General features: G+C 36.2%; 1 protein-coding gene across 1 annotated transcript in view; it reads left to right on the forward strand.

Annotated features, from left to right (window-relative positions):
* Positions 1-20527, forward strand: part of HYDIN (HYDIN axonemal central pair apparatus protein) — a gene marked incomplete at its 5' end in the record, with an annotated part of 342250 nt that overhangs the window by 34959 nt on the left and 286764 nt on the right. Inside the window, one exon of the mRNA XM_082677828.1 lies at positions 2467-2591. Within this exon, the coding sequence (XP_082533954.1) occupies positions 2467-2591 (125 nt within the window). The remainder of the gene's footprint in view (positions 1-2466; positions 2592-20527) is intronic.

Raw genomic sequence — 20527 nt, forward strand, 5'->3', positions numbered from 1 at the left:
TTTCCTTTCATCTCAAGAGTCTCTAGCTATTGGGAGAGACAGGCATGAAAACTTATTATTGTACAAGGTGAGCTAATGTAAGAAGTAAAAATAAAGTTATGGCCTCTGAGAGGAAGGAGACATTATTAATAAGAGAGAGAATCAGGAAAGATTCTATTTAAAAGGTAACTTTGAGTCTAGGCTATGATGGGTGACTTTGGAAGGAGTATGACATGGAAACGGTGAATGTTCCTATCTGACCCAAGCAGTTCTGGAACTATGTAGGGGGCACTGTCTGGTTGGAAGGAAGAGTAGGTGCAGTGCTGGGGAAGGTTATGGGTGTAGAGACTAAAGCCCTCCCATTCCGTCCCACCCCAGTCTGACATAGAATGTGACAGGTGTATAATGTATTTGGACAGATGTATCTGTTTAATGAGAAGGCCAAAACTAGTTGGGAGTAGATTGTGTGGGACCTCAAATGTCGAGGACTTTGAACTTTATTACATAAGTTATGGGGGCCACTGAAGGTGTTTGAACAAGAGATTGATGTGTTATATCCTGTGTGTGATTTTTTACAATGTCTCTAGAGCAGTGTGAAGGATTGAGAGGAGGATGATAAAAACCTGAATACCCAAGATCATCCTCCGGCTGCCAACGAGGGAGATAACAACAGCAATAACAAAAATAATAATAAACATTTGTTTAGCATTTCCTACATGCCAGACATTATTCTATGCTTTTACCTGTATCAACTCCTTTAATTCTCACTACAACCCTGTGAAATGGGTGCTGTGTTTATCCTCATTTTACAGTTGAGGAAACTGAATGTTCAGTGACTTACCCAAGCTCATGGCTGATCTGGGTTTTGAACTTATTCAGTTGGCTCCAGGCTAGTAACTACTACCTCTTGGTGCCCCTACAACAGTGCCTGGAGTTCATTGGAGGTTCGGTGCTGAAGGTATGGGAAAAGGACAGACAAAGAAATGGGAAAGTAGTGAAAGGAGAGGGCAATCCAAATAGAGGGCACCAGAGAAAATAAACAAGTGCCCGTGGTAGGAAGCACTCGAGGTCCTGCAGTGATAATCTCAGGTACCACCAAGTGCTACCCATGCTGTAAGCTCCGTACCCTCATAGAAGAAAGGTTAGGTTTTCTGAAATTAAGTTCATTATCTAAGGGAAGGTTTAAGGACTGAAAACTAAAAACAGTTGCGATAGAAGTAAATAATCAGAAACAGCTTAGCCTGCCAGATACATTGTCCAACACATTATTTTGAAAAACTGGCAATTTAAAGAAGTGAAATGGACCATGAAAATAATTAAAAGGGCTGGGTTTCCTGTTTAGAAGGAAGAGCTCTGTAAGTTATTTAAGGTACTTCATGATCAGATCCAGCTTCTCTCTTACTCTTCCTTTCCAGGACAATTAAAGTCAACTGTTTCCTGTTCGCAGATCCACCCTACCTCCCCATAAGTTCTGCATGCCCAAATTCTATTTTCAAGACACAGATGTCCCCAGTTTGCCTTTCCAAATGCTCTCCACCCTTCTCCAGCTTACTCTCACCCAGGAGGCTAACCTATATGGCAGAGGTCGTTAGGCTCCCCATGCCGTTGGCTTCTGGTTGGGTTCAGCCAGTGGGAGTCCCAGCAGGCAATCAGGCAAAGGATGTGAGGTCAAGGCACTTTTCCCCCTAGTGTCCTATGTGTGAGGTCTCCTGGGCTGACTGTCTCTCTTAACTAAAGCCCTTTGAGCCTCATAAGGCAGCCTTCTCTTAGGACTCTGGTGGGTTTCAAAACCACTCCTTCTCCTTGGCTCTTTGGGCCTAGAGGTGGTAACAGTTCTACTGTTAACAACCCTGGGCAATTGCATCATCTCTTGTAGTTTCCCTACACCCCTTCCCCCCTTTTAAAAAGACCCCTTGTTAGACTGCCCTCACCTTATCCTTGTGTGATTGTGTGATCACTTTACTTTTGAGACTCTGGTATGTTTTTCCGTCATAAAACCCTCTCTTCGCTGAACTCTCGCAAAACTTGATTTTTATCCCTTTGAAGGTACTGTTCTTTTGCAAATTACACTATTTACGTACATGTTATAAGTCTGTCCTTTACCGGAATCACTCAGTGAATGTTAAAAGAAAGGCTAAATGGCAAGGATACAAACAAGAATATTATGCATCATTTAAGTTTTTCTTACATTTGTTGTTCTATTACTGTTATTTTAACATTAATACTAAAGTTCTTTCACATTAACGGGAAGGTATCCTTATGAATCACTGAATTGTGGTGTCGGGTCTGTGTTGTCTGCAGAACTGGAACTCATGTCTCCTCTCCCCTTTCCCCTCACACTAGTCGGGAATGTGTTCTTTTTTTTTTTTTATTGGAGTATAATTGCTTTACAGTGTTGCATTAGTTTCTGCTGTACAAGGAAGTGAATCAGCTATATGTGTACATATAGGAATGTGTTCTGATGATGTGTCTCCACGTGTGTTGCAGGCCCTTCTCTGTAGAGCCATCTATTGGAACCCTTAATGTAGGAGAGTCCATGCAACTGGAAGTGGATTTTGAGCCACAAACCGTGGGCAATCACAGCGAAAAACTTATTGTGTGTTACGACACAGGTATGTGTTATTCTTTGTTAAAAGTTCTACATTTTAAGAAAGGTCAGGTGGAAAACATGATGAGGCAAAACAGGAAATGGTTATTTTGGCTGCGTTAGAGTAAGCTAAGACCCACAAGGTAAAGAACTAAAGACTGAACGCCTCCAGCAGAAATGATGCTGAGCCACGTATAAATCCCACCTACCAGTTTCTCCTGTGCTTGAAAGCCTGAGAAATATAGGGCTCAGAAGGAACGGAAGAAACCCATACCCAGAAGTTACACTGGTAGGTTGAGGTTATTTATATGTAGATGGAAACTTGAAGGTAACGTAATAACACATGGGTTTTCCAGTTACTGCTGCATTAGTCTAACATTTAAAAAATACAGACCCGAGTTCAGAATGTTCTCGTGTGTGTCCTCTAACTGGATGTAAGATCCGGTTACTTTAATCCTTAGAATATACAAATGTCTTACTTAAATCTAGGACTTTGTCTATTGCTGCTAGCATTTTCTTGAAGGCCCCACCCAGGATAGTAATGAAAATTCACTTATTGTTTTTGCAAATATTTAATCTATGGTCATGTAGACTGCATGTACATTACGCGAGTCTCTGAAGTTGGTTTTCAAATTAATATTTATTACTACTATTTATTATTTCATGATTTTTCTCATTTCCTTCTCACTTCTTTTTTACCCATTTGTGTTGATTGATCCAGATTGTCTGCATCAGAAGGTCACTGTAGGGAGAAAACAGAAGTGCACAGTCAGGGAAAAAGCAACAAATGATACCTAGGTCATAGTTCAGAGTTGCTGACTTTGTGGATGCTTATCTGAGCAGGATCAATCAAGCCCTTGAATAAGGACGTGTGGTTAAGTGGTCCTGGCTCCACACTGCCCAGCATAACAACAATTCATAATCAGTGGCACAATCTATATTTATCTTTTAGTGTTGTCCACAATTCACTGGCTGCTAGTAAGAAAAACCTAACCTGGACTAGCTTAAGCAAAAGGGGGAAGTTTTGGCCCATGTAACCCAACAGTGGAAGATTAAAAGCACAGTACATAACCCACCAGGGATGTCAGTTTTTCAAAGTAGTGCCATTTTACACTCCCACCAGCCAAGCTTGGGAGTTCCAGTTGCTTCACACCCTCGCCTACCCATAGTGTTGTATTGTTCATTTTAGGTATACTGGATGTATAAAGTGATGTCTTCTGGTGGTTTTAATTTTTATTTCTCTAATGATTAATGATGTTCAACACCTTTTCATGTGCTTGCTGGCTTTTCATGTATCTTTGAAATTTAAGTGTTGAAGTCTTTTGCTCATTTTTGAGTTGTTTTTCCTTTTATCATTAATTTGTAAGAGTACTTTACAACTTGTTATTCTGAATACTAGTCATTTGTCAAGTATATGTGTTGTTAATTTTCTCTATCAGTCTGTAGATTGCCTTTTCATTTCCTTAATGGTATTTCTTGATGAGCTGACATTTTAAATTTTTATGAAATCTGTATTATCATTTTTTTAAATGTAATAACTTTTAAAAATTTATTTATTTTCGGCTGTGTTGGGTCTTCGTTGCTGCATGTGGGCTTTCTCTAGTTGCGGCGAGCGGGGGCAGGCTTCTCATTGCAGTGGCTTCTCTTGTTGTGGAGCACGGGCTCTAGGCACGTGAACTTCAGTAGTTGTGGCGTGCGGGCTCAGTAGTTGTGGCGCACAGGCTTAGTTGCCCCACGGCACGTGGGATCTTCCCGGACCAGGGCTCAAACCCGTGTCCACTGCATTGGCAGGTGGATTCTTAACCACTGCGTCACCAGGGAAGCCCTTTTTCCTTTCAAGATTAATGCTTTTGCCTTCTTGCTAAGAAATCTTTGCCTTTTCCAAGATCATGAATATGTTCTCCTGTGTTTACTTTTAGAAGGGCAGTAGTTTTAGCTGCTAGTTTAAGTTAATGATTTGTCTTTGATTTCAGTTTTGCATATGTGTCAGGTGCGGACCATGTTTCTTTTTTTTTTCTCCATGTGGGTTACTGGCTCGTCTCCATTCTATTATCTTATTCTGGTATTCCAACTACTTTATTATTCTATTACTTACTCTACTATTAGTCTGTTATTTATTACTTTTAACCTCTATTTTATGTTTTCCATTTTTTTTGTAGACTTCTCTGGATACTTTCTTCCTATCTACTGTCCCATTCAATAACTCCCTCTTCAGTGAAGACCCACCTGCTGAGTTTTAATTTTTCAATTATTATAATTATTTTAATTTCTGAAAGTTTTATTTGGTTCTTGTCAAATCTGATTGCTGTCTACTCTTTTATTTTTCATGTTTCCCTTTTATTTCTTAAATATATTAAACATATTTATATTGTGTATGTGGTAATTCAAACATATTAAGTCTGCTCATCTATTTATTTATTTTGCTGTTTGTTGTTTCTTATGGTTTTTCAATCATGGTATCTGTAGAGGAGGAAAAATGTCTTTTTCCTCTACCCATTTAGGTTTTTAAGATGGGGCCCCTGTAACAAAAGACAGATTAACAACAGAAGAACATAAAAATTTATTTAATGTAAGTTTTACATGATATGGGAGGCTTCATAAGGAAATGAAGATCTGAAGAAGTAGTAAAATCTGAATTCCTTTATGCTGGTTTGATGAAGGATGGAGAGTTGTGGGAAAACGTGACAGGACAATAAAATGACATGAGCTAAGAGTAGCAAACTGGGGGACACAGTAAGGCCTGTTTATTCAGGCTCCTCTTGATGTCCCTTTATATTTGAAGATATGCATGCTTCTTTCTACCTGGTCTTGGAGGGCACCTCTCACATGGGGGATCTGTGACCTGCTTCAGGAGAAGTTAAGAAAATCCCTCTTGCACCTGCCATTTCTTATGTTCCTTCAGCTTGAAATATTTAATATGCCAAGGTGCCATATTTTGTGGTAGTGTGTTCTGAACCCCATCATTATCTTATGCCTCTTTGCGTTTTGTAGTTTCTGGATTTAGCATCGTTACTTTGGGCAGGCCCTGGACTTTATGTCCTGTCCTAGGCACCCAATGCAATAGTTAAAACAGAAGTTCAAGGGTTAACAAAGTCCACTAGGGCAAAAGACAACCTTGGCACTAGATTATTTCCTGGTATTCTTCATTTTGCTTTAATGTCCTTATTTTCCTATCAGGTTAGTGATCAGTTTTAAAGTAGTTTGAAAAATGTTTTATTGAGTATTTTAGTTATTTCAATCTCCAGTTTAATGTGCTACTTAAAGCTGCTTTTAATGTATGTCTTTTTTCACATTATTCAGCAATACTTATGCAGTAGTTCATCCTTTCCCACTAGTTTTCAATCCTTTGTGTATATCATAAACACAGTTTATCCCTGCATGTAGTTAGGTTTCATTTAATTTCTCTCAGCAGCAGTTTTCTGGGTATAAGTCTTGAACATTTTGATTAGATTTATTCCTATATATTCATTCATGTTTGAGGATCCTGTAAGTGATTCTTCTATGACTTTTTAAATTGAGGTATGATTTAGATATAAGATGCACAGATCTTAAATGTACAGTTTGATTCATTTTGACAAATGTAAATGCCTGTGTAACACATTCAAGATATAAAACATCTATCACCTCACAAAGTTCCCTCATGCCCCTTTCCAGTCAATCCCTCCATCTGCCATCCCAGAGATTCTGATTCCTATCATCTTATATTAGTTTTGCTTGTTCTTGGACTTCAGATAAATGTACTCATACAGTATATACGCTTTTGAGTCTGGTTTCTTTCATTCAACATAATGTTTTTGAAATTTATTCATATTGTTGTGTGTATTGGCAATTCCCTTTTTACTCCTGAGCAGTATTCCACTGTTTGGTTATACATAGTTTATCCATTCTTCTGATAATGTAACTGAATTGTTTGAAGTTTGGGGCTATTATGAATAAAGCTTTAATAACCATTATTGTACAAGTCGTGTGTGTGTGTGTACATATGCGCTTATTTCTCTTGGGTAAATATTTGGGAGTAGAATTGCGGGATCATAGAGTAGTTATATGCTTAACTTTATAAGAAACTTCCAAAAAGTTTTCTAAAGTGGTTGAAGCATTTTACATTCCCGCCAGCAATGTTTAAGGGTTCCATTTACTCCACATCCTCACCAGCTCTTGGTCATGTGTTTTTTTAAAAATTGAATTGACTTACAATATTAATATTAGTTTCGGGTGTACAACATAGTGATTTGATATTTTTATGTATTGCAAAATGATCACCACGGTAAGTCAGGTGACCATCTGTCACCATACAAAGTTATTACAATATTATTGACTATATTCACTATGTTGTACATTAATCCCTGTGACATTGGCTTTTTTATTTTTATTTTTTAAAATAATTTTTATTGGAATATAGTTGTTTTACAATGTTGTGTTAGTTCCTGATATGTATAGTGAATCAGCTATACGTATACATATGGTATATGTATACATATGCTCTATGTATACATATATCCCCTCTTTTTTGGATTTCCTTCCCATTTAGGTCACCACAGAGCACTGAGTAGAGTTCCCTGTGCTATACAGTAGGTTCTCATTAGTTATCTATTTTATACATAGTAGTGTGTATATGTCAATCCCATTCTCCCAATTCATTCCCCCCCCACATATCCATACGTCCGTTCTCACGTCTGTGTCTCTATTTCTGTTTTGCAAATAAGTTCATCCGTATCGTTTTTCTGGATTCCATATATAAGCGATATTATACGATATTTGTTTTTCTCTTTCTGACTTACTTCACTCTGTATGACAGACTTTAGGTCCATCCATATCTCTACAAATGACCCAGTTTCGTTCCTTTTTATGGCTGAGTAATAGTCCATTGTATATATATACCACATCTTTATCCATTCATCTGTCGATGGACATTTAGTTTGCTTCCATGTCCTGGCTATTATAAATAGTGCCGCAATGAACATAGGGTGCATGTGTCTTTTTGAATTACGTTTTTTTCGGGGTATACGCCCAGTAGTGGGATTGCTGGGTCATATGGTAGTTTTATTTTTATTTTTTTAAGGAACCTCCATACTGTTCTCCATAGTGGCTGTATCAATTTGCATTCCCACCAGCTGTGCAGGAGGGTTCCCTTTTCTCCACACCCTCTCCAGCATTTATTGTTTGTAGATATTTTGCTGATGGCCATTCTGACCAGTGTGAGGTGATACCTTATCGTAGTTTTGATTTGCATTTCTCTAATAATTAGTGATGTCGAGCATCTTTTCATGTGTTTGTTGGCCATCTGTATATCTTCTTTGGAGAAATGTCTAGTTCTTCCACCCATTTTTTGATTGGGTTGTTTGTTTTTTTGATACTGAGCTGCATGAGCTGTGACATTGACTTTATAGCTGGAGGTTTGTACCTTTTAATCCTCTGTCCCTATTTTGCCCATCTGTCCCCTCCCCTCTGGCAACCACCAGTTTGTTCTCTGTATCTTTGAGTCTATTTCTGTTTTGTTGTGTTTGTTCATTTGTTTTGTTTTAATTTGAGTCATTCTAGTGGAAGTGAAGTGGTATCTCTTCTGGTTTAAATTTGCATTTCCCTAATGACTTGTAATGTTGAATAACTTTTCATGTGCTTCTATTTTTATCTTCTACTCTCAGGTGTGTATTCAAGGTTTTTGCCCAATCTTTATTGGGTTATTTATCATTTTGTTATTGGCCTGTAGTTTTTGTATATTCTCCATACAAGTCTTTCAGAAATTATTATTGTTAATATTTTCTCACAATCAGTGAATTATCTTTCTAATTTCTTAACAGGGTCTTTTCATTAGCAAAGTAATTTAATTTTGATGAAATACAGTTTATCATTTTTTTCTTTTATAACTAGTGTGTTTTTTTCTAATTTCATTTTTTAAGTTTTTGTGAATGTATCAAAATATTGAATTTTGTATGTTGATCATTTATCTACAGAGCTTGATAAATTTACTTATTAGCTCATGATTTATCTGTAGATGATATTAGATTTTGTTTATATACAATCAGTCATCTGCAAATAATCATAGTTTTCTTCTTTTTAAATTTTTAGCCTTTTGTTTCCTATTATTTCTTGCATAGGCTAGGCCTTCAGTACAGTGATCAATGGAAATGATGATAGTGAATGAACATCCTTTTCTTTTTTCTTTTTTTTTTTTTTTTGCGGTATGCCGGCCTCTCACCGCTGCGGCCTCTCCTGCCGCGGAGCACAGGCCCCGGACACGCAGGCCCAGCGGGCACGGCCCACGGGCCCAGCCGCTCCGCAGCACGCGGGATCCCCCCCAGACCGGGGCATGAACCTGCGTCCCCCACATCGGCAGGCAGACCCTCAACCACTGCACCACCAGGGGAGCCCCAAACATCCTTTTCTTGTTCTCAGTCTCAGAGGGGAAGTGCTCAGTGTTTCATGAATTAGTATGATGACTTTAGTGGATACTCTTTATCAGATTAAGTGAATTCCCTTCTATCTCTAGGTTTCTAAGACTTTCAATCTTGAATGTGTTTTGAATTTTATCAATTACTTCTGCTTTTGTTGAGATGATTATGTATTATTTCACTTTTATTCTTCTAATGCACAGATTGAATTTCAAATACTAAATCCCTGCTATATTCTGGGGTAAATGTAAGTTTTAACCATTATCATTTAAATAAATCCCTGGATTAGATTTGCTAATATTTTCTTTGAAAGTTTGGCATCCAAATTCATGAGAAAGATTGGCCTGCCTGTAATTTTGTTTTCATGAAATGCCTTTGTCTTTGGTCTGAAAAAACAAATTGGTCTCATAAAACAAGTTGAGAATTATTCTCTTTTAAAACTCTCTCTGGAAAAATTTTTTTAAGATTCGTGTTATTTCTTCCTTAAATGATTGAAAAATTCATTGTTCAAGCCATTCGGGTCTAGAGCCTTTTAAAAATGGATTCAGTTTCTTTAGTAGATATAGATCTACTGAGATGTTTCTATTTTTTCTTATGTAATTTTTGGTAAACTTTTTCAAAGAATTTTCCCATTTAATCTAAAATTTTAAATTTGCTGGCATAAAATTGTTTATAATAACTATAATCTGTATAATGTCTTTAGGACCTATAGTGATATCTCCTCTTTCATTATTGATATTGGTAATTTGTATCTTTTTATTTCTTGATCTGTATTGTTAGGGCTTTATTCAGAGAACCAACTTTTGATGATTTTCTCTATTGTTCATTTCTTTTCAATATCATTGATTTCTACTCTTTATTATTTCATTCTTTCTACTTTCTGTAGGTTTAATTTGTTGTACTTTTTCTAAACCTTAGGAGAGATGCTTAGAGCACTGATTTTTAACCTTTCATCTTATCTAATATATGCATTTAAGTCAATAAATTTTCCTCCAAACCTGACTATATCTTCAGCCCATATGTTTTTATATGTTTCATTTACATTAACACATAATTGACAGTATTTTAGAATTTCCATTTTTACTTCTTCTTTGATCCATGGGCTACTTAGCAGTGTGTTGCTTAGTATTTAAACATTTGGGAATTTTTCTAGTTTTCTTTTTGTTATTGATTTCCAGCTGAGTTCCACTAGTGACAGAAAACAAATTCTGTATGATTTCTATCTTTGAAAATAGTTGAGACTTAACATTATAGCCCAGAATGTGTTCCATTTTGGTAAATGAGCCCTGTGTACTTGAAAAGAGTACAAGTTCCTCAGATATCAATTAGGTCAAGTTTGTTAATAATCATATTGTTCAGTCTGTATCTCTACTAATGTTTTTCTTCTTATTTTATTAGTTATTGGAAGATGTCATTAAAATCCACAACTATGATTGAGAATTTTCTATTTCTCTTTTTTTGGTGATATCAGTTTTCATTTTGTATGTTTTGAGGCTATGATGCTTGGTGTATATACATTTAGGTTTGTTATAACTTACTGCTGAATTAACTATTTTATCATTATGAAATGTTTCTCAATCATTTATAAGATTTCTGACATCAAAGACTGCTTGATCTGATATTTGTTTAGTACAGCAGCTTTCTTTTGATTAGTGTGTACGTAGTATATTCTATTCATCCTCTTTATTTCAACTTTTCGGTGTCCTCATATTTAAAGTGTGACACTTGGGAGTATCACCAGGTTGTTTTTTAATCCAGTCTGAGAATCTTTGTCTTTTAATAGTACTCTTCAGTCCTTTTATGTTGAATGCAATTTCTGATATATTTGAGTTTGAATCTTCTGTTTGACTGTGAAGTAACTGTTACCTTTATGGAAAAATTATTAGCTGAATTTCAACAAAGACCTTTGTGTTATTAGTGTTACTAGTGGATGAAAGTGAAAAAAATATGACTGTTAATAAACTCAGTCAGTGATATATTTCTTCCATCTGGATCTCCATGTCTTTGTGAGGTATCATTTTTTGTTTATGTCAGCCCCTAAAATGAAGTATTGGAAAAATTTGTGGCCTTAGAATTACCTTTTTCGGATGACTGTCTCACAACATTTTAAACCGGGAGTTTAAAAAAGTTTAAAAAAGAATTACCTTTTTCAGATGACTGTATCACAACATTTTAGACCGGGAGTTTAAAAAAGTTTTTAAACTTTTTTAAAAAGTTTAAAAAAGTTAGTCAATGTTTTAGCTCTCACTAAAATAATTAATTGTTGGTAAATTGGTAAATATATCAAATAAATTATCTTTAAAATATTATCATCATCCTTTTTTAATATTTTTGGTTGTATTTTTAATACAATTGACATGTGACTATTCTAGTATATGGGTATAATTTATAAACAAACAAGTTTATATATGTTGGGGGTATAATGTCAAAATATTTTACTTGGTTGAGTTTTGAGACCAACAGGCTTAGATTGCCCATGGATCAATAGAATCAAAACTTGAAAGGAGACTTCAATGATAATCTAGTCCTTAGATTTGTTTGCATGTGTAAAACTGAAGCCCTAAGAAATTAAGTGGTTTGCCCATGACTCATATAACTAGTCAGAAGCACAGTTAGAACCCACGCTCAGGGACTTCCCTGGTGGCGCAGTAGTTAAGAATCCGCCTGCCAATGCAGGGGATACGGGTTTGATCCCTGGTCCTGGAAGATCCCACATGCCGTGGAGCAGCTAAGCCCATGCGCCACAACTACTGAGCCTGCGCACCTAGAGCCCGTGCTGTGCAACAAGAGAAGCCACTGCAATGAGAAGCCCCCACACCACAACGAAGAGTAGCCCCTGCTTGCCACAACTAGAGAAAGCCCATGTACAGCAACAAAGACCCAACGTAGCCAAAAAAGTAAATTAAAAGAAAAAAAAAAAGAACCCACACTCAGACTCTCAACTCACGTGTAGTGCTTTTTCCTCTATAGTGGATCATCTCCCTAATCTCTTGTATTACTACATGTGCATTTTTACTCCCTTAATCTGTTGACTTTGAAATGCAGCCACGTTCTCCCAGTGGCCCTCAATCTGGATTTTACTTTTATGGAAATATTTGGATTGACATCCATACTTACATTTATAGTCCTGTGCTAAAGGAAATGAGTATTTGTGTATTAAAATTTAATCATGCATGGAAAAGTTGATTTCCATACCCTGAGGTGCTGGTGTCAAATTTGATTTATGAATAAAGTCATTTTCTAAAGATTGCAGATAGAGGTAAACTGTCTTGTAGCATTTTTCCTTACATGAAATAAACTACTGATAAGGATATGCTTTCATCTTTATTGTGCCTTATCAATGACCAGGACCTATAACCTTTTATTAGTGAAAAACATTAATGACTACCTAAACCCAGTTAATCACAGAGCTTTTCCAAGCAGCCTTGACCATTGGCTTCTCATTTCACTAAATAAGCATCTTACTGAAATTTCTGCAGCTGTTTGAAGTATGAATTGATTTGAGGAGGGAAATTTAGCATCGGTTTTTCTTCATACTTCTTCAATGTTCCAGAAGGAGGAACATTGATACTCCTCAACAGGAAGTACTCAATCACATTTCTAACAATTGTGTTTATGCCCTTCCATTGCTGGTCCTCCACTGGATATATTCTTGATTAAATGCAGCTGGGAGATTTTGCTTTCTTGACAACCAGAGTTTGAACCAGTGCTCTAGTAATTAAGGAGGTCAAGTGTAAATTTCACCAATATCTAATACTTTACTCATTAGCATTTTCCTAAACCAGAACTCTCCCCTCCTTTCCTCCTGTGTATGCCCTTCTGTAGTAAAATCAAGCTTATTCAAGCAATCGATTTTACCCCAGGAATGATTTAGTTACCTTTTTATTATAGTCTAAAACTTCCAGAGAAAAAGCTGAAGTAACTTGGTACCTTTTACAAACTAATCTGTCCAGAAGAGATTAAGGATACAATTTCTCAAGGCTACGTTGATTAACAGTGAAACAAAACGAAAACCAAACTAAAACAAAATCAGAACGAGTAAATTAGTTCTATCATTTCATTAAAACTGAGAGGTGAAAATATTGACTATTAGGAGACAAATAAATGGTTAGTTGCTTAAGTTTTACACTTTTTAACCGGGTATTGAGAAACTTTATATAATCTAAGAATTCAAGCAAATATTAATATTTAGAATAGGCTTTAAAAAAAGACATTCTTACTGAAATTTCGGTTACTTGAATGAGCACTAGAAGTAGGAGCATAGCAATGTTTTTTCTTTAATACCAGGTGAAGTTGCTGTCACTTAGAGGTGACATTAACTACTGGTATAATTAGGAAATAGAGCTAATGTACTTATTCAGTATTTTTTTTAAAGTATTAGGTCTCTTACTGAAGGGGAGATATTTCAATTCATGGATCAGAAGTTGGCAAATAGGCTCTTTTCCCCAAAGGTGTGATGATGTATTGTTATTAAATATACAAGCAATCATAATATTAGTACTTCACAGAGCAGCTTTATGGTAATTATATATTTTACTCTAATAAACCGTGAAGAAATTCTTTTTTTCCTCCTAAAGGCTGATAAACAAGTACCAAAATATAATATAGTAATTGAGCATGATATGATATCTTGCAGTTGAAACTGTTAAATAATATGTATCTGAATATACCCATGCAAATTTACCTGTATGAGCTTTTTGTCAATTGTGCGATTATTATAATGAATTACAAACATGTGCCATTATAATTACAAAATCTAGCAAAACATAGTTGTCGTAAAAGACCCAAATGTTTTTAAAATGGCTTTAGAGCCAATGCAAATATTCCTTGACCTAGTTTTCTTTTCTTTGTCTCTTATTCAACAGTTTAGGTTAGGGAATGGCAGAAGATATACTGATGGTCAGAGATTGTTTAGGGAAGTGGAATGTTTTCGAAAATTACATAACAAGGGAAGACTCTCAAGTTATTAGGTGTTAGTACTTAAAGGGACATTAGAGCCCATCTCTGTAACTCCCTTCATTTTAGAGATGAGTAAACTGAGGCCCAGAGGCTTAAATGACTATACACCGAAGTACAGGTCTTTGGCCCCCTCTGAGGCCAGCATGCTTTCTATAATCCTAAACTCCTTTCTGTGCAGATTAAGAATACCGATTTTGGCATTGCCACTGGTGTGCTGGCTAAGCCCAGTCAAGTTGCTTAATTTCTTTCCTGAACCCTTTAGAGAAGGAGCACTTCCAAAGAAGTTTGATTCAGCAATTCACTTGAGTGGTGAGTTTGACCCTGCTGTGACCAGGAGAGGAGAAACACTCTTTCCATCAACTTGCCAGTTCCCTAGAGAATCTATGGCTCTACTCATATATTTTATTTACTGTGTCCTCTGTTGTCTGAAAATAACTGAAACCACAGTATGAAATGTATTGTGTATATAGCTAGCTTCACATTTTCTGGGTAAAATTAGTTTTGTTCATATTGGTTTTTGCTTGACTGATAGTAGCAAAACTTGCAAGAAGTAATGAGACCTTCCACAAAATGTGTCTTTATTAAAACATAATAAATGACTGTGGCTAACCTCATCTACAGGGACTGCAGAATTCAACCTCAGAAACTGAAAAGGAACTATAGTGGTAACTGGCACTTCAAGGGCACAGAAAATACTAATGATGAGGCACAGCAAATTCATCCATTCTCGCAGGCATAATACCCTTTCCATCCTATCAGTCGTCTAAGTAGCGGCGGAGAGGGACCCTATTTAAGATTGTCTTCATGACAGTGGGTGAGAAAAGCAAGTTCTTCAACAGCTATGGGGGAAGACAAGAGTTATTGCTTCCTTCACTTTGTGACCTGATGACTTTTGGAAGATAGTAGTGAAAAAATCAATATTAAATGGTTCTTGAAAAGAAGACAGTGGCTCTTGTTATATTTCTGGGAAGGAACGTTTTGCAGTGTGCAACTCAAATTGATGACATTAGTCTCTCTGACCCCTAGATTTTTATGAAATAAGTTAAGCCCTTGAATCCTTTTCCTTGATTAGTTTTTTTTTTTTTTTTTTTTTTTTTTTTTTTTTGCGGTATGCGGGCCTCACTGTCGCGGCCTCTCCCGCTGCGGAGCACAAGCTCCGGATGCGCAGGCTCAGCGGCCATGGCTCACGGGCCCAGCTGCTCCGCGGCACGTAGGATCCTCCCGGAACGGGGCACGAACCCACGTCCCCTGCATCGGCAGGCGGACTCTCAACCACTGCGCCACCAGGGAAGCCCCTTGATTAGTTTTTTAAACAATGAAATATTTCAAATATGTGCAAAAGCACAGAAATAAGGTAATCAACAACCATTGTTTTTTTTTTTTTTTCCGGTACGCGGGCCTCTCACTGTTGTGGCCTCTCTCGTTGCGGAGCACAGGCTCCAGACGCGCAGGCTCAACGGCCATGGCTCACGGGCCCAGCCGCTCCGCGGCATGTGGGATCCTCCCAGACCGGCACGAACCCGCGTCCCCTGCATCAGCAGGCGGACTCTCAACCACTGCGCCACCAGGGAAGCCCAACCATTGTATTTTAACACATCTCAACATTTTGCTATATATGTTTCTTTCAGATGTTTTATTTTATGGATAACTAAATTGATTATAGATTTGGAGTCGCTTTGTTATTCTTTCCTGATTTAACTCCCATGTATTAATCCTCAGGGGAGCTGTATTGGGTGCATTTTAATGCCATTCCTACATATTTACTTATCCGTAAACAATACATACCATTGTCTTGAATAGTTTTAAACTTCACATAAATGGTATTATACTGTATATACCATTTCCCATCTTGACTTTTTCATTCAACATTATGTTTTAAGGATTTTAACATGTGGATATATAGCTGTGATTCATTTTAACTAATGCGACACGCTCCAGCATGTGAAAATACTGTAATTTATCTATTCTCCTATTAAATATTAGGATGTTCCTAGTTTTTTGCAATTACACACCATGCTGCAGTGAGTGTCTTTGTGTATGTCCTGTGTAGCTGTGTGAGATTGTTCTTAGGGATAAATAGCTAGAAGTGAAATTGCTGAGTTATAAGGCAAATGTATCTTGAGCTTTACTGGATACTAAATTGATTGGTCAAGTGGTTGTACCAATCTGTATTTCCATCAGTAGTATATGAAAATTCTTGTTTTTCTATGTGCTTGCCAATATACTGCCAAAACAGCATTGTCAAACGCTTTGATATTGGTTAATCTGATGGTTATGAAATGGTATTTTATTCTATTTTTATTTATTTCATTTCTCTCATTACTAGTACTATCTAGCACCTTTACATGTTTTCTGGATGCCCTATAGTCCTTTTAACATTAAAGTTTTGGATGAGTAATGTAATCATGTGGTCAAAAATTAAAGCAGTATTTTAAAGGTATATATGGAAAGGTGCTATTTCCATCCTACCTCATTCACCTGACCCTTCTTTCATTTTATTGCTTTCTTGTATACTTTTCCAGTGCTTTTATACAAATAAATGCAAACGTAAATGTATATTCTTACTTTCCCACCTTACACAAAAATAAAATACTATGTAAATTGTTCTAAACCTTGCTTTTTACACTTAATCATATATATTGGGGATCTTTCCATATTACTGGGTACTTTTTTATACCTGCACAGTATTCTGCTTCTAGGTGTAGCACAGATTATGTAACCAGCCTTCTCTTGATGAGTGCTCTGGCCTTTTCCACTCTCTTGTTATTAAGAACAATGCTGTAATGAATACCCTTCATCTTGTTCTGACTTATCTATAGGATAAATTCCTAGAAGTGGGCCATAGGATAGTTTTATAATTTTGATAGATATTTTGATCCGTGCCACCAAATTCACTCCATGGACTGGGGAGTCCATGGAGTGAATTGCATTCCCACAGGGTGTATAAGAATGCCTTCTCCCCACAGTCTTGACTATAAATTATGATCTAAAACTTTTGTTTTACAGTCTGATGGGGAGAAATGGTATGTAAATACATCTTTAGTTGTATTTCTTTTATTATGAGTTGATGCTCAAATTGAGCATCTTTTAGTACATATAGGGGGCCTTTATGTTTCTTTTTTTGCAACTCTATCCCATTCTTCTATTGGATTGTCTTACTGATTTCTAAGAGCTATTTATGTAATGGGTGATTTAGTCTCCATGTCTAAGATATGAATTAAGTATTTTACCTAGTTTTCTTTTGTTTTTGCTTATGACTTTTTGTGCCATGCAGAATTTCTGTTTTCATTTTTATGTAATCAAATTTCTTAATTTTTTAGGAGGGATCTGGATTTTGAGCCACAGTTAGAAAACTTTCCCCCTGAAAGCAATGAAGAAGTTTTTCTGTGTACTCTTCTACTTTTGCAGTTTCATATTGAACATTTAAATATTTTATTCACTTGGCTTTATCTGATGTTAGATGTGAGGTATGTTTTTCCGTATGGTTACCAAGTTGTTCCAATAGCACTTTTTTAAAAAACAAAGTTTGTCAATACACCAGTGATTCAAGATGCTGCCTTTATAATATAATGAATTCCAATGTGTATTTGGGTCTTTTTTGACTTTATTCTATTCCATTGATCTGTCTCTTTATGCTGTCTTAATTACTTATACTATGTCTTATTACTTATACTACTTTTAATTCTATCAGTTCCTATTTTATTGAGTTTTTAAATAAAAAAATATATTTTGAATTTTGTCAAATTCCTTTTCAGCATCAGTGGAGAAGAGCATATATTTTTTCTTCTTAGATATATTCTATATCAGTAGGGTTTCTAATAGTGAGCCATCTTCACATTCCTGAAATAATGTCCACTTGATTGTGAAGTCTCATTCTTTTAATGTGCTCATGGATTATGATTGCTAATTTTTTATTTAGGATTTTACATTAATATCTGTAAGTGTAATCGGCCTGTATCTTGGCCTATTTATTTTATCTTTGTCAGGTTTTGATAACAATGTTATACTGAAAATACAATATTGGAAATTAAAAAATAATCATGTTAGTTTACCAGTAGAGTAGACAGAGCAGAAGACAGGATTAGTGAACCTGAAGACAGGTCAACAGGAAATACCCAAACTGAAGTACAGAGAAAAACAAAGAAGAATGGGGATGAGATGCGGTAGGGAGAAACAAAACAGAAAAAGCCATGTGGGACACAGTCAAAAGGTCAGCATACATGTAATACGAGTCCTAGAAATAGGGTAAAGAATGGGGTACAAAGATATTTAAGAGATAATGGCTGAGAGTTTTCCAGAAATGATGAATGACATTAATCCATGGTTTAATGGATTAACAAATCCATTAATTAACAAATCCATTTAATTAAACAAAGCTCAGCAAACCCTTAGTGATACAAATCCTGCTGAAAACCAAAGCAAAGGGAATATCATAAAAGTAGCTAGAGAAAGAAAAACACATTACCTTAAAAGGAACACTAATAATACTGATGGCAAACTTTTCAGCTGAAATTATGGAAGCCAGATTATAGTAAAATGGCATTATGCAAGTGCTGAAAAGAAAAAAAGCTAATTAAGAATCCTTTACCCCGTTGAAAATATCCTTTAAAAGTGAAGACAAAACAAAGACATTTGTAGACCAAAAAATGCTGAAGAACTATAGAATTCTTCGTTGGCATTGATTTCCCCTTCATCATTTTGAAGAAGCCATCCTGTTGTTTTTTTAGTTTCCATTATTTCAGTTGAAAAATTGGCTGTAATCCTAACCATGGGTCCTCTGAGATAATCTTTTTCCCTCTCGCTGCTTTTAGTATTTTCTCTTTGTCTTTGATTTTCTTTAGTTTCATTGCAATATGTTTATGTATGAATTTCTTTTCATTTATTCCAGTTGATGTTCATTGCACTTTTTGAATTGTAAACTGATGTCATTAATCAATCCTAGAAAACTCTTAACCATCATCTCTTGAAATATTGTCTTTGCTTCATTATCTCTTTCCTTTTCTTCTGAGCTTTCAGTTAAACACTTCTACACCTTCTCACTTAATCTGCCTCATCTTTTACCCATTCATTTTGCATTTCCATTTATTTTTAATTCTTCATATTGACTTTTGTATTTTCTGAACCGTTTCACTATTTTTTCAGAAAATTGATAACATTATCTTATTGAGTATATTCTTAGAGTTTTTAAAAATTTAAGTTGTTTTATTTCTATTAGAGCCTAGAGTGTAGCTCTTTTTCAGATTTTCTAGATCTTTTTAAAATTTCCTATTCCTTGGATAGAGCTTCAAGTGCATCCTTTGTTTCTTTCGACTACTAAGCATAGTTGGTTCTAGTATCTGATTCTTTGTGGGTCTGCTTCTATTTTTCTTGTATATGCAGGTTCTAGCATATGGAGTTTTGTTTCTTTGCATGCCTGGTTATGTTTGGCTTTTTTAAAAAAATGTTGAACAATTTGAAACTTTGGATGGAGGTACCTTACTCCAAAGAGAAGTGGGTTCCTTCTTCCAGGTTTCTGAAGGCAAAACTAGTCCATGACCACCAAATTCAAGGCGCAAAGTTCTCTGAAAGACTTAGGTAATGCCAGCATAATATTTAACTCTGAACTAGGGCTAGTCTACTTCCCATTTACCCTCATTTTGAGGGCACAGTCCTTTGAGGATCAACTTGTTGTGGGGACATCCCTTTTTTTGCCTTAACCTCCCCCTTTGGTTGGTAGGCTTAGGGCTTTGATTTCTATCTCTCTTGACCCCACACGAATGATAGCTTCTTTGATGAATGATCAAAGAACGATATAACACACACACATGTGTGTGTGTATAAAATCAATTAATACATGAAAAAATGTTTAACATCATCTATAATTAAGAGTATGCAAATTAAAGCAGCAAGTTTTCACTCATCAGACTGTTAAATTTAACTCATCAGAAAGCTTAAAAGTTGACAAGAGTGCATACCTTTATTTGGGAAGGAAGTACATGAAAATATTAACAATTCTTAACTCTAAAAAGCAGGCCTGGGATTGAGTGAAGGAGAGGAAGATGTTTTCTTTTCATGGTATATGCTCTTATAGTACTTAAAGTTTTTACTTCATGTACATATTTTTTAATAAAAATTTAAAATGCCTAGATACTTACTTTTTAAAAAAATATATTTATTTATTTATTGGCTGCATTGGGTTTTCATTGCTGGGCACGGGCTTTCTCTAGTTGCGGAAAGCGGGGCTTATTCTTCATTGCTGCGCGCAGGCTTCTCATTGCGGTGGCTTCTCTTGTTGCGGAGCACAGGCTCTAGGCATGCGGGCTTCAGTAGTTGTGGCACGTGGGCTCAGTAGTTGTGGCTCGCAGGCTCTAGAGCTCAGGCTCAGTAGTTGTGGTGTACAGGCTTAGTTGCTCCGTGGCATGAGGGATCTTCCCAGACCAGGGCTTGAACCCGTGTCCTCTGCATTGGCAGGTGGATTCTTAACCACTGCACCACCAGGAAGTCCCCTAGATACTTACTTTTTATTTAAACTTTGGGGAAGATGTTGCTGTGTTCAAAGTGACTGGGCCTAGAAAACATTTGTACTGTATAAAGGATTATCAATTTACTAAGTGGTGCTCAGTTCATATAGTCA

Source organism: Grampus griseus (genome assembly GCF_964374135.1).
Source record: "Grampus griseus genome assembly, chromosome: 19".
In the NCBI taxonomy this organism is placed as follows: Eukaryota; Metazoa; Chordata; class Mammalia; order Artiodactyla; family Delphinidae; genus Grampus; species Grampus griseus.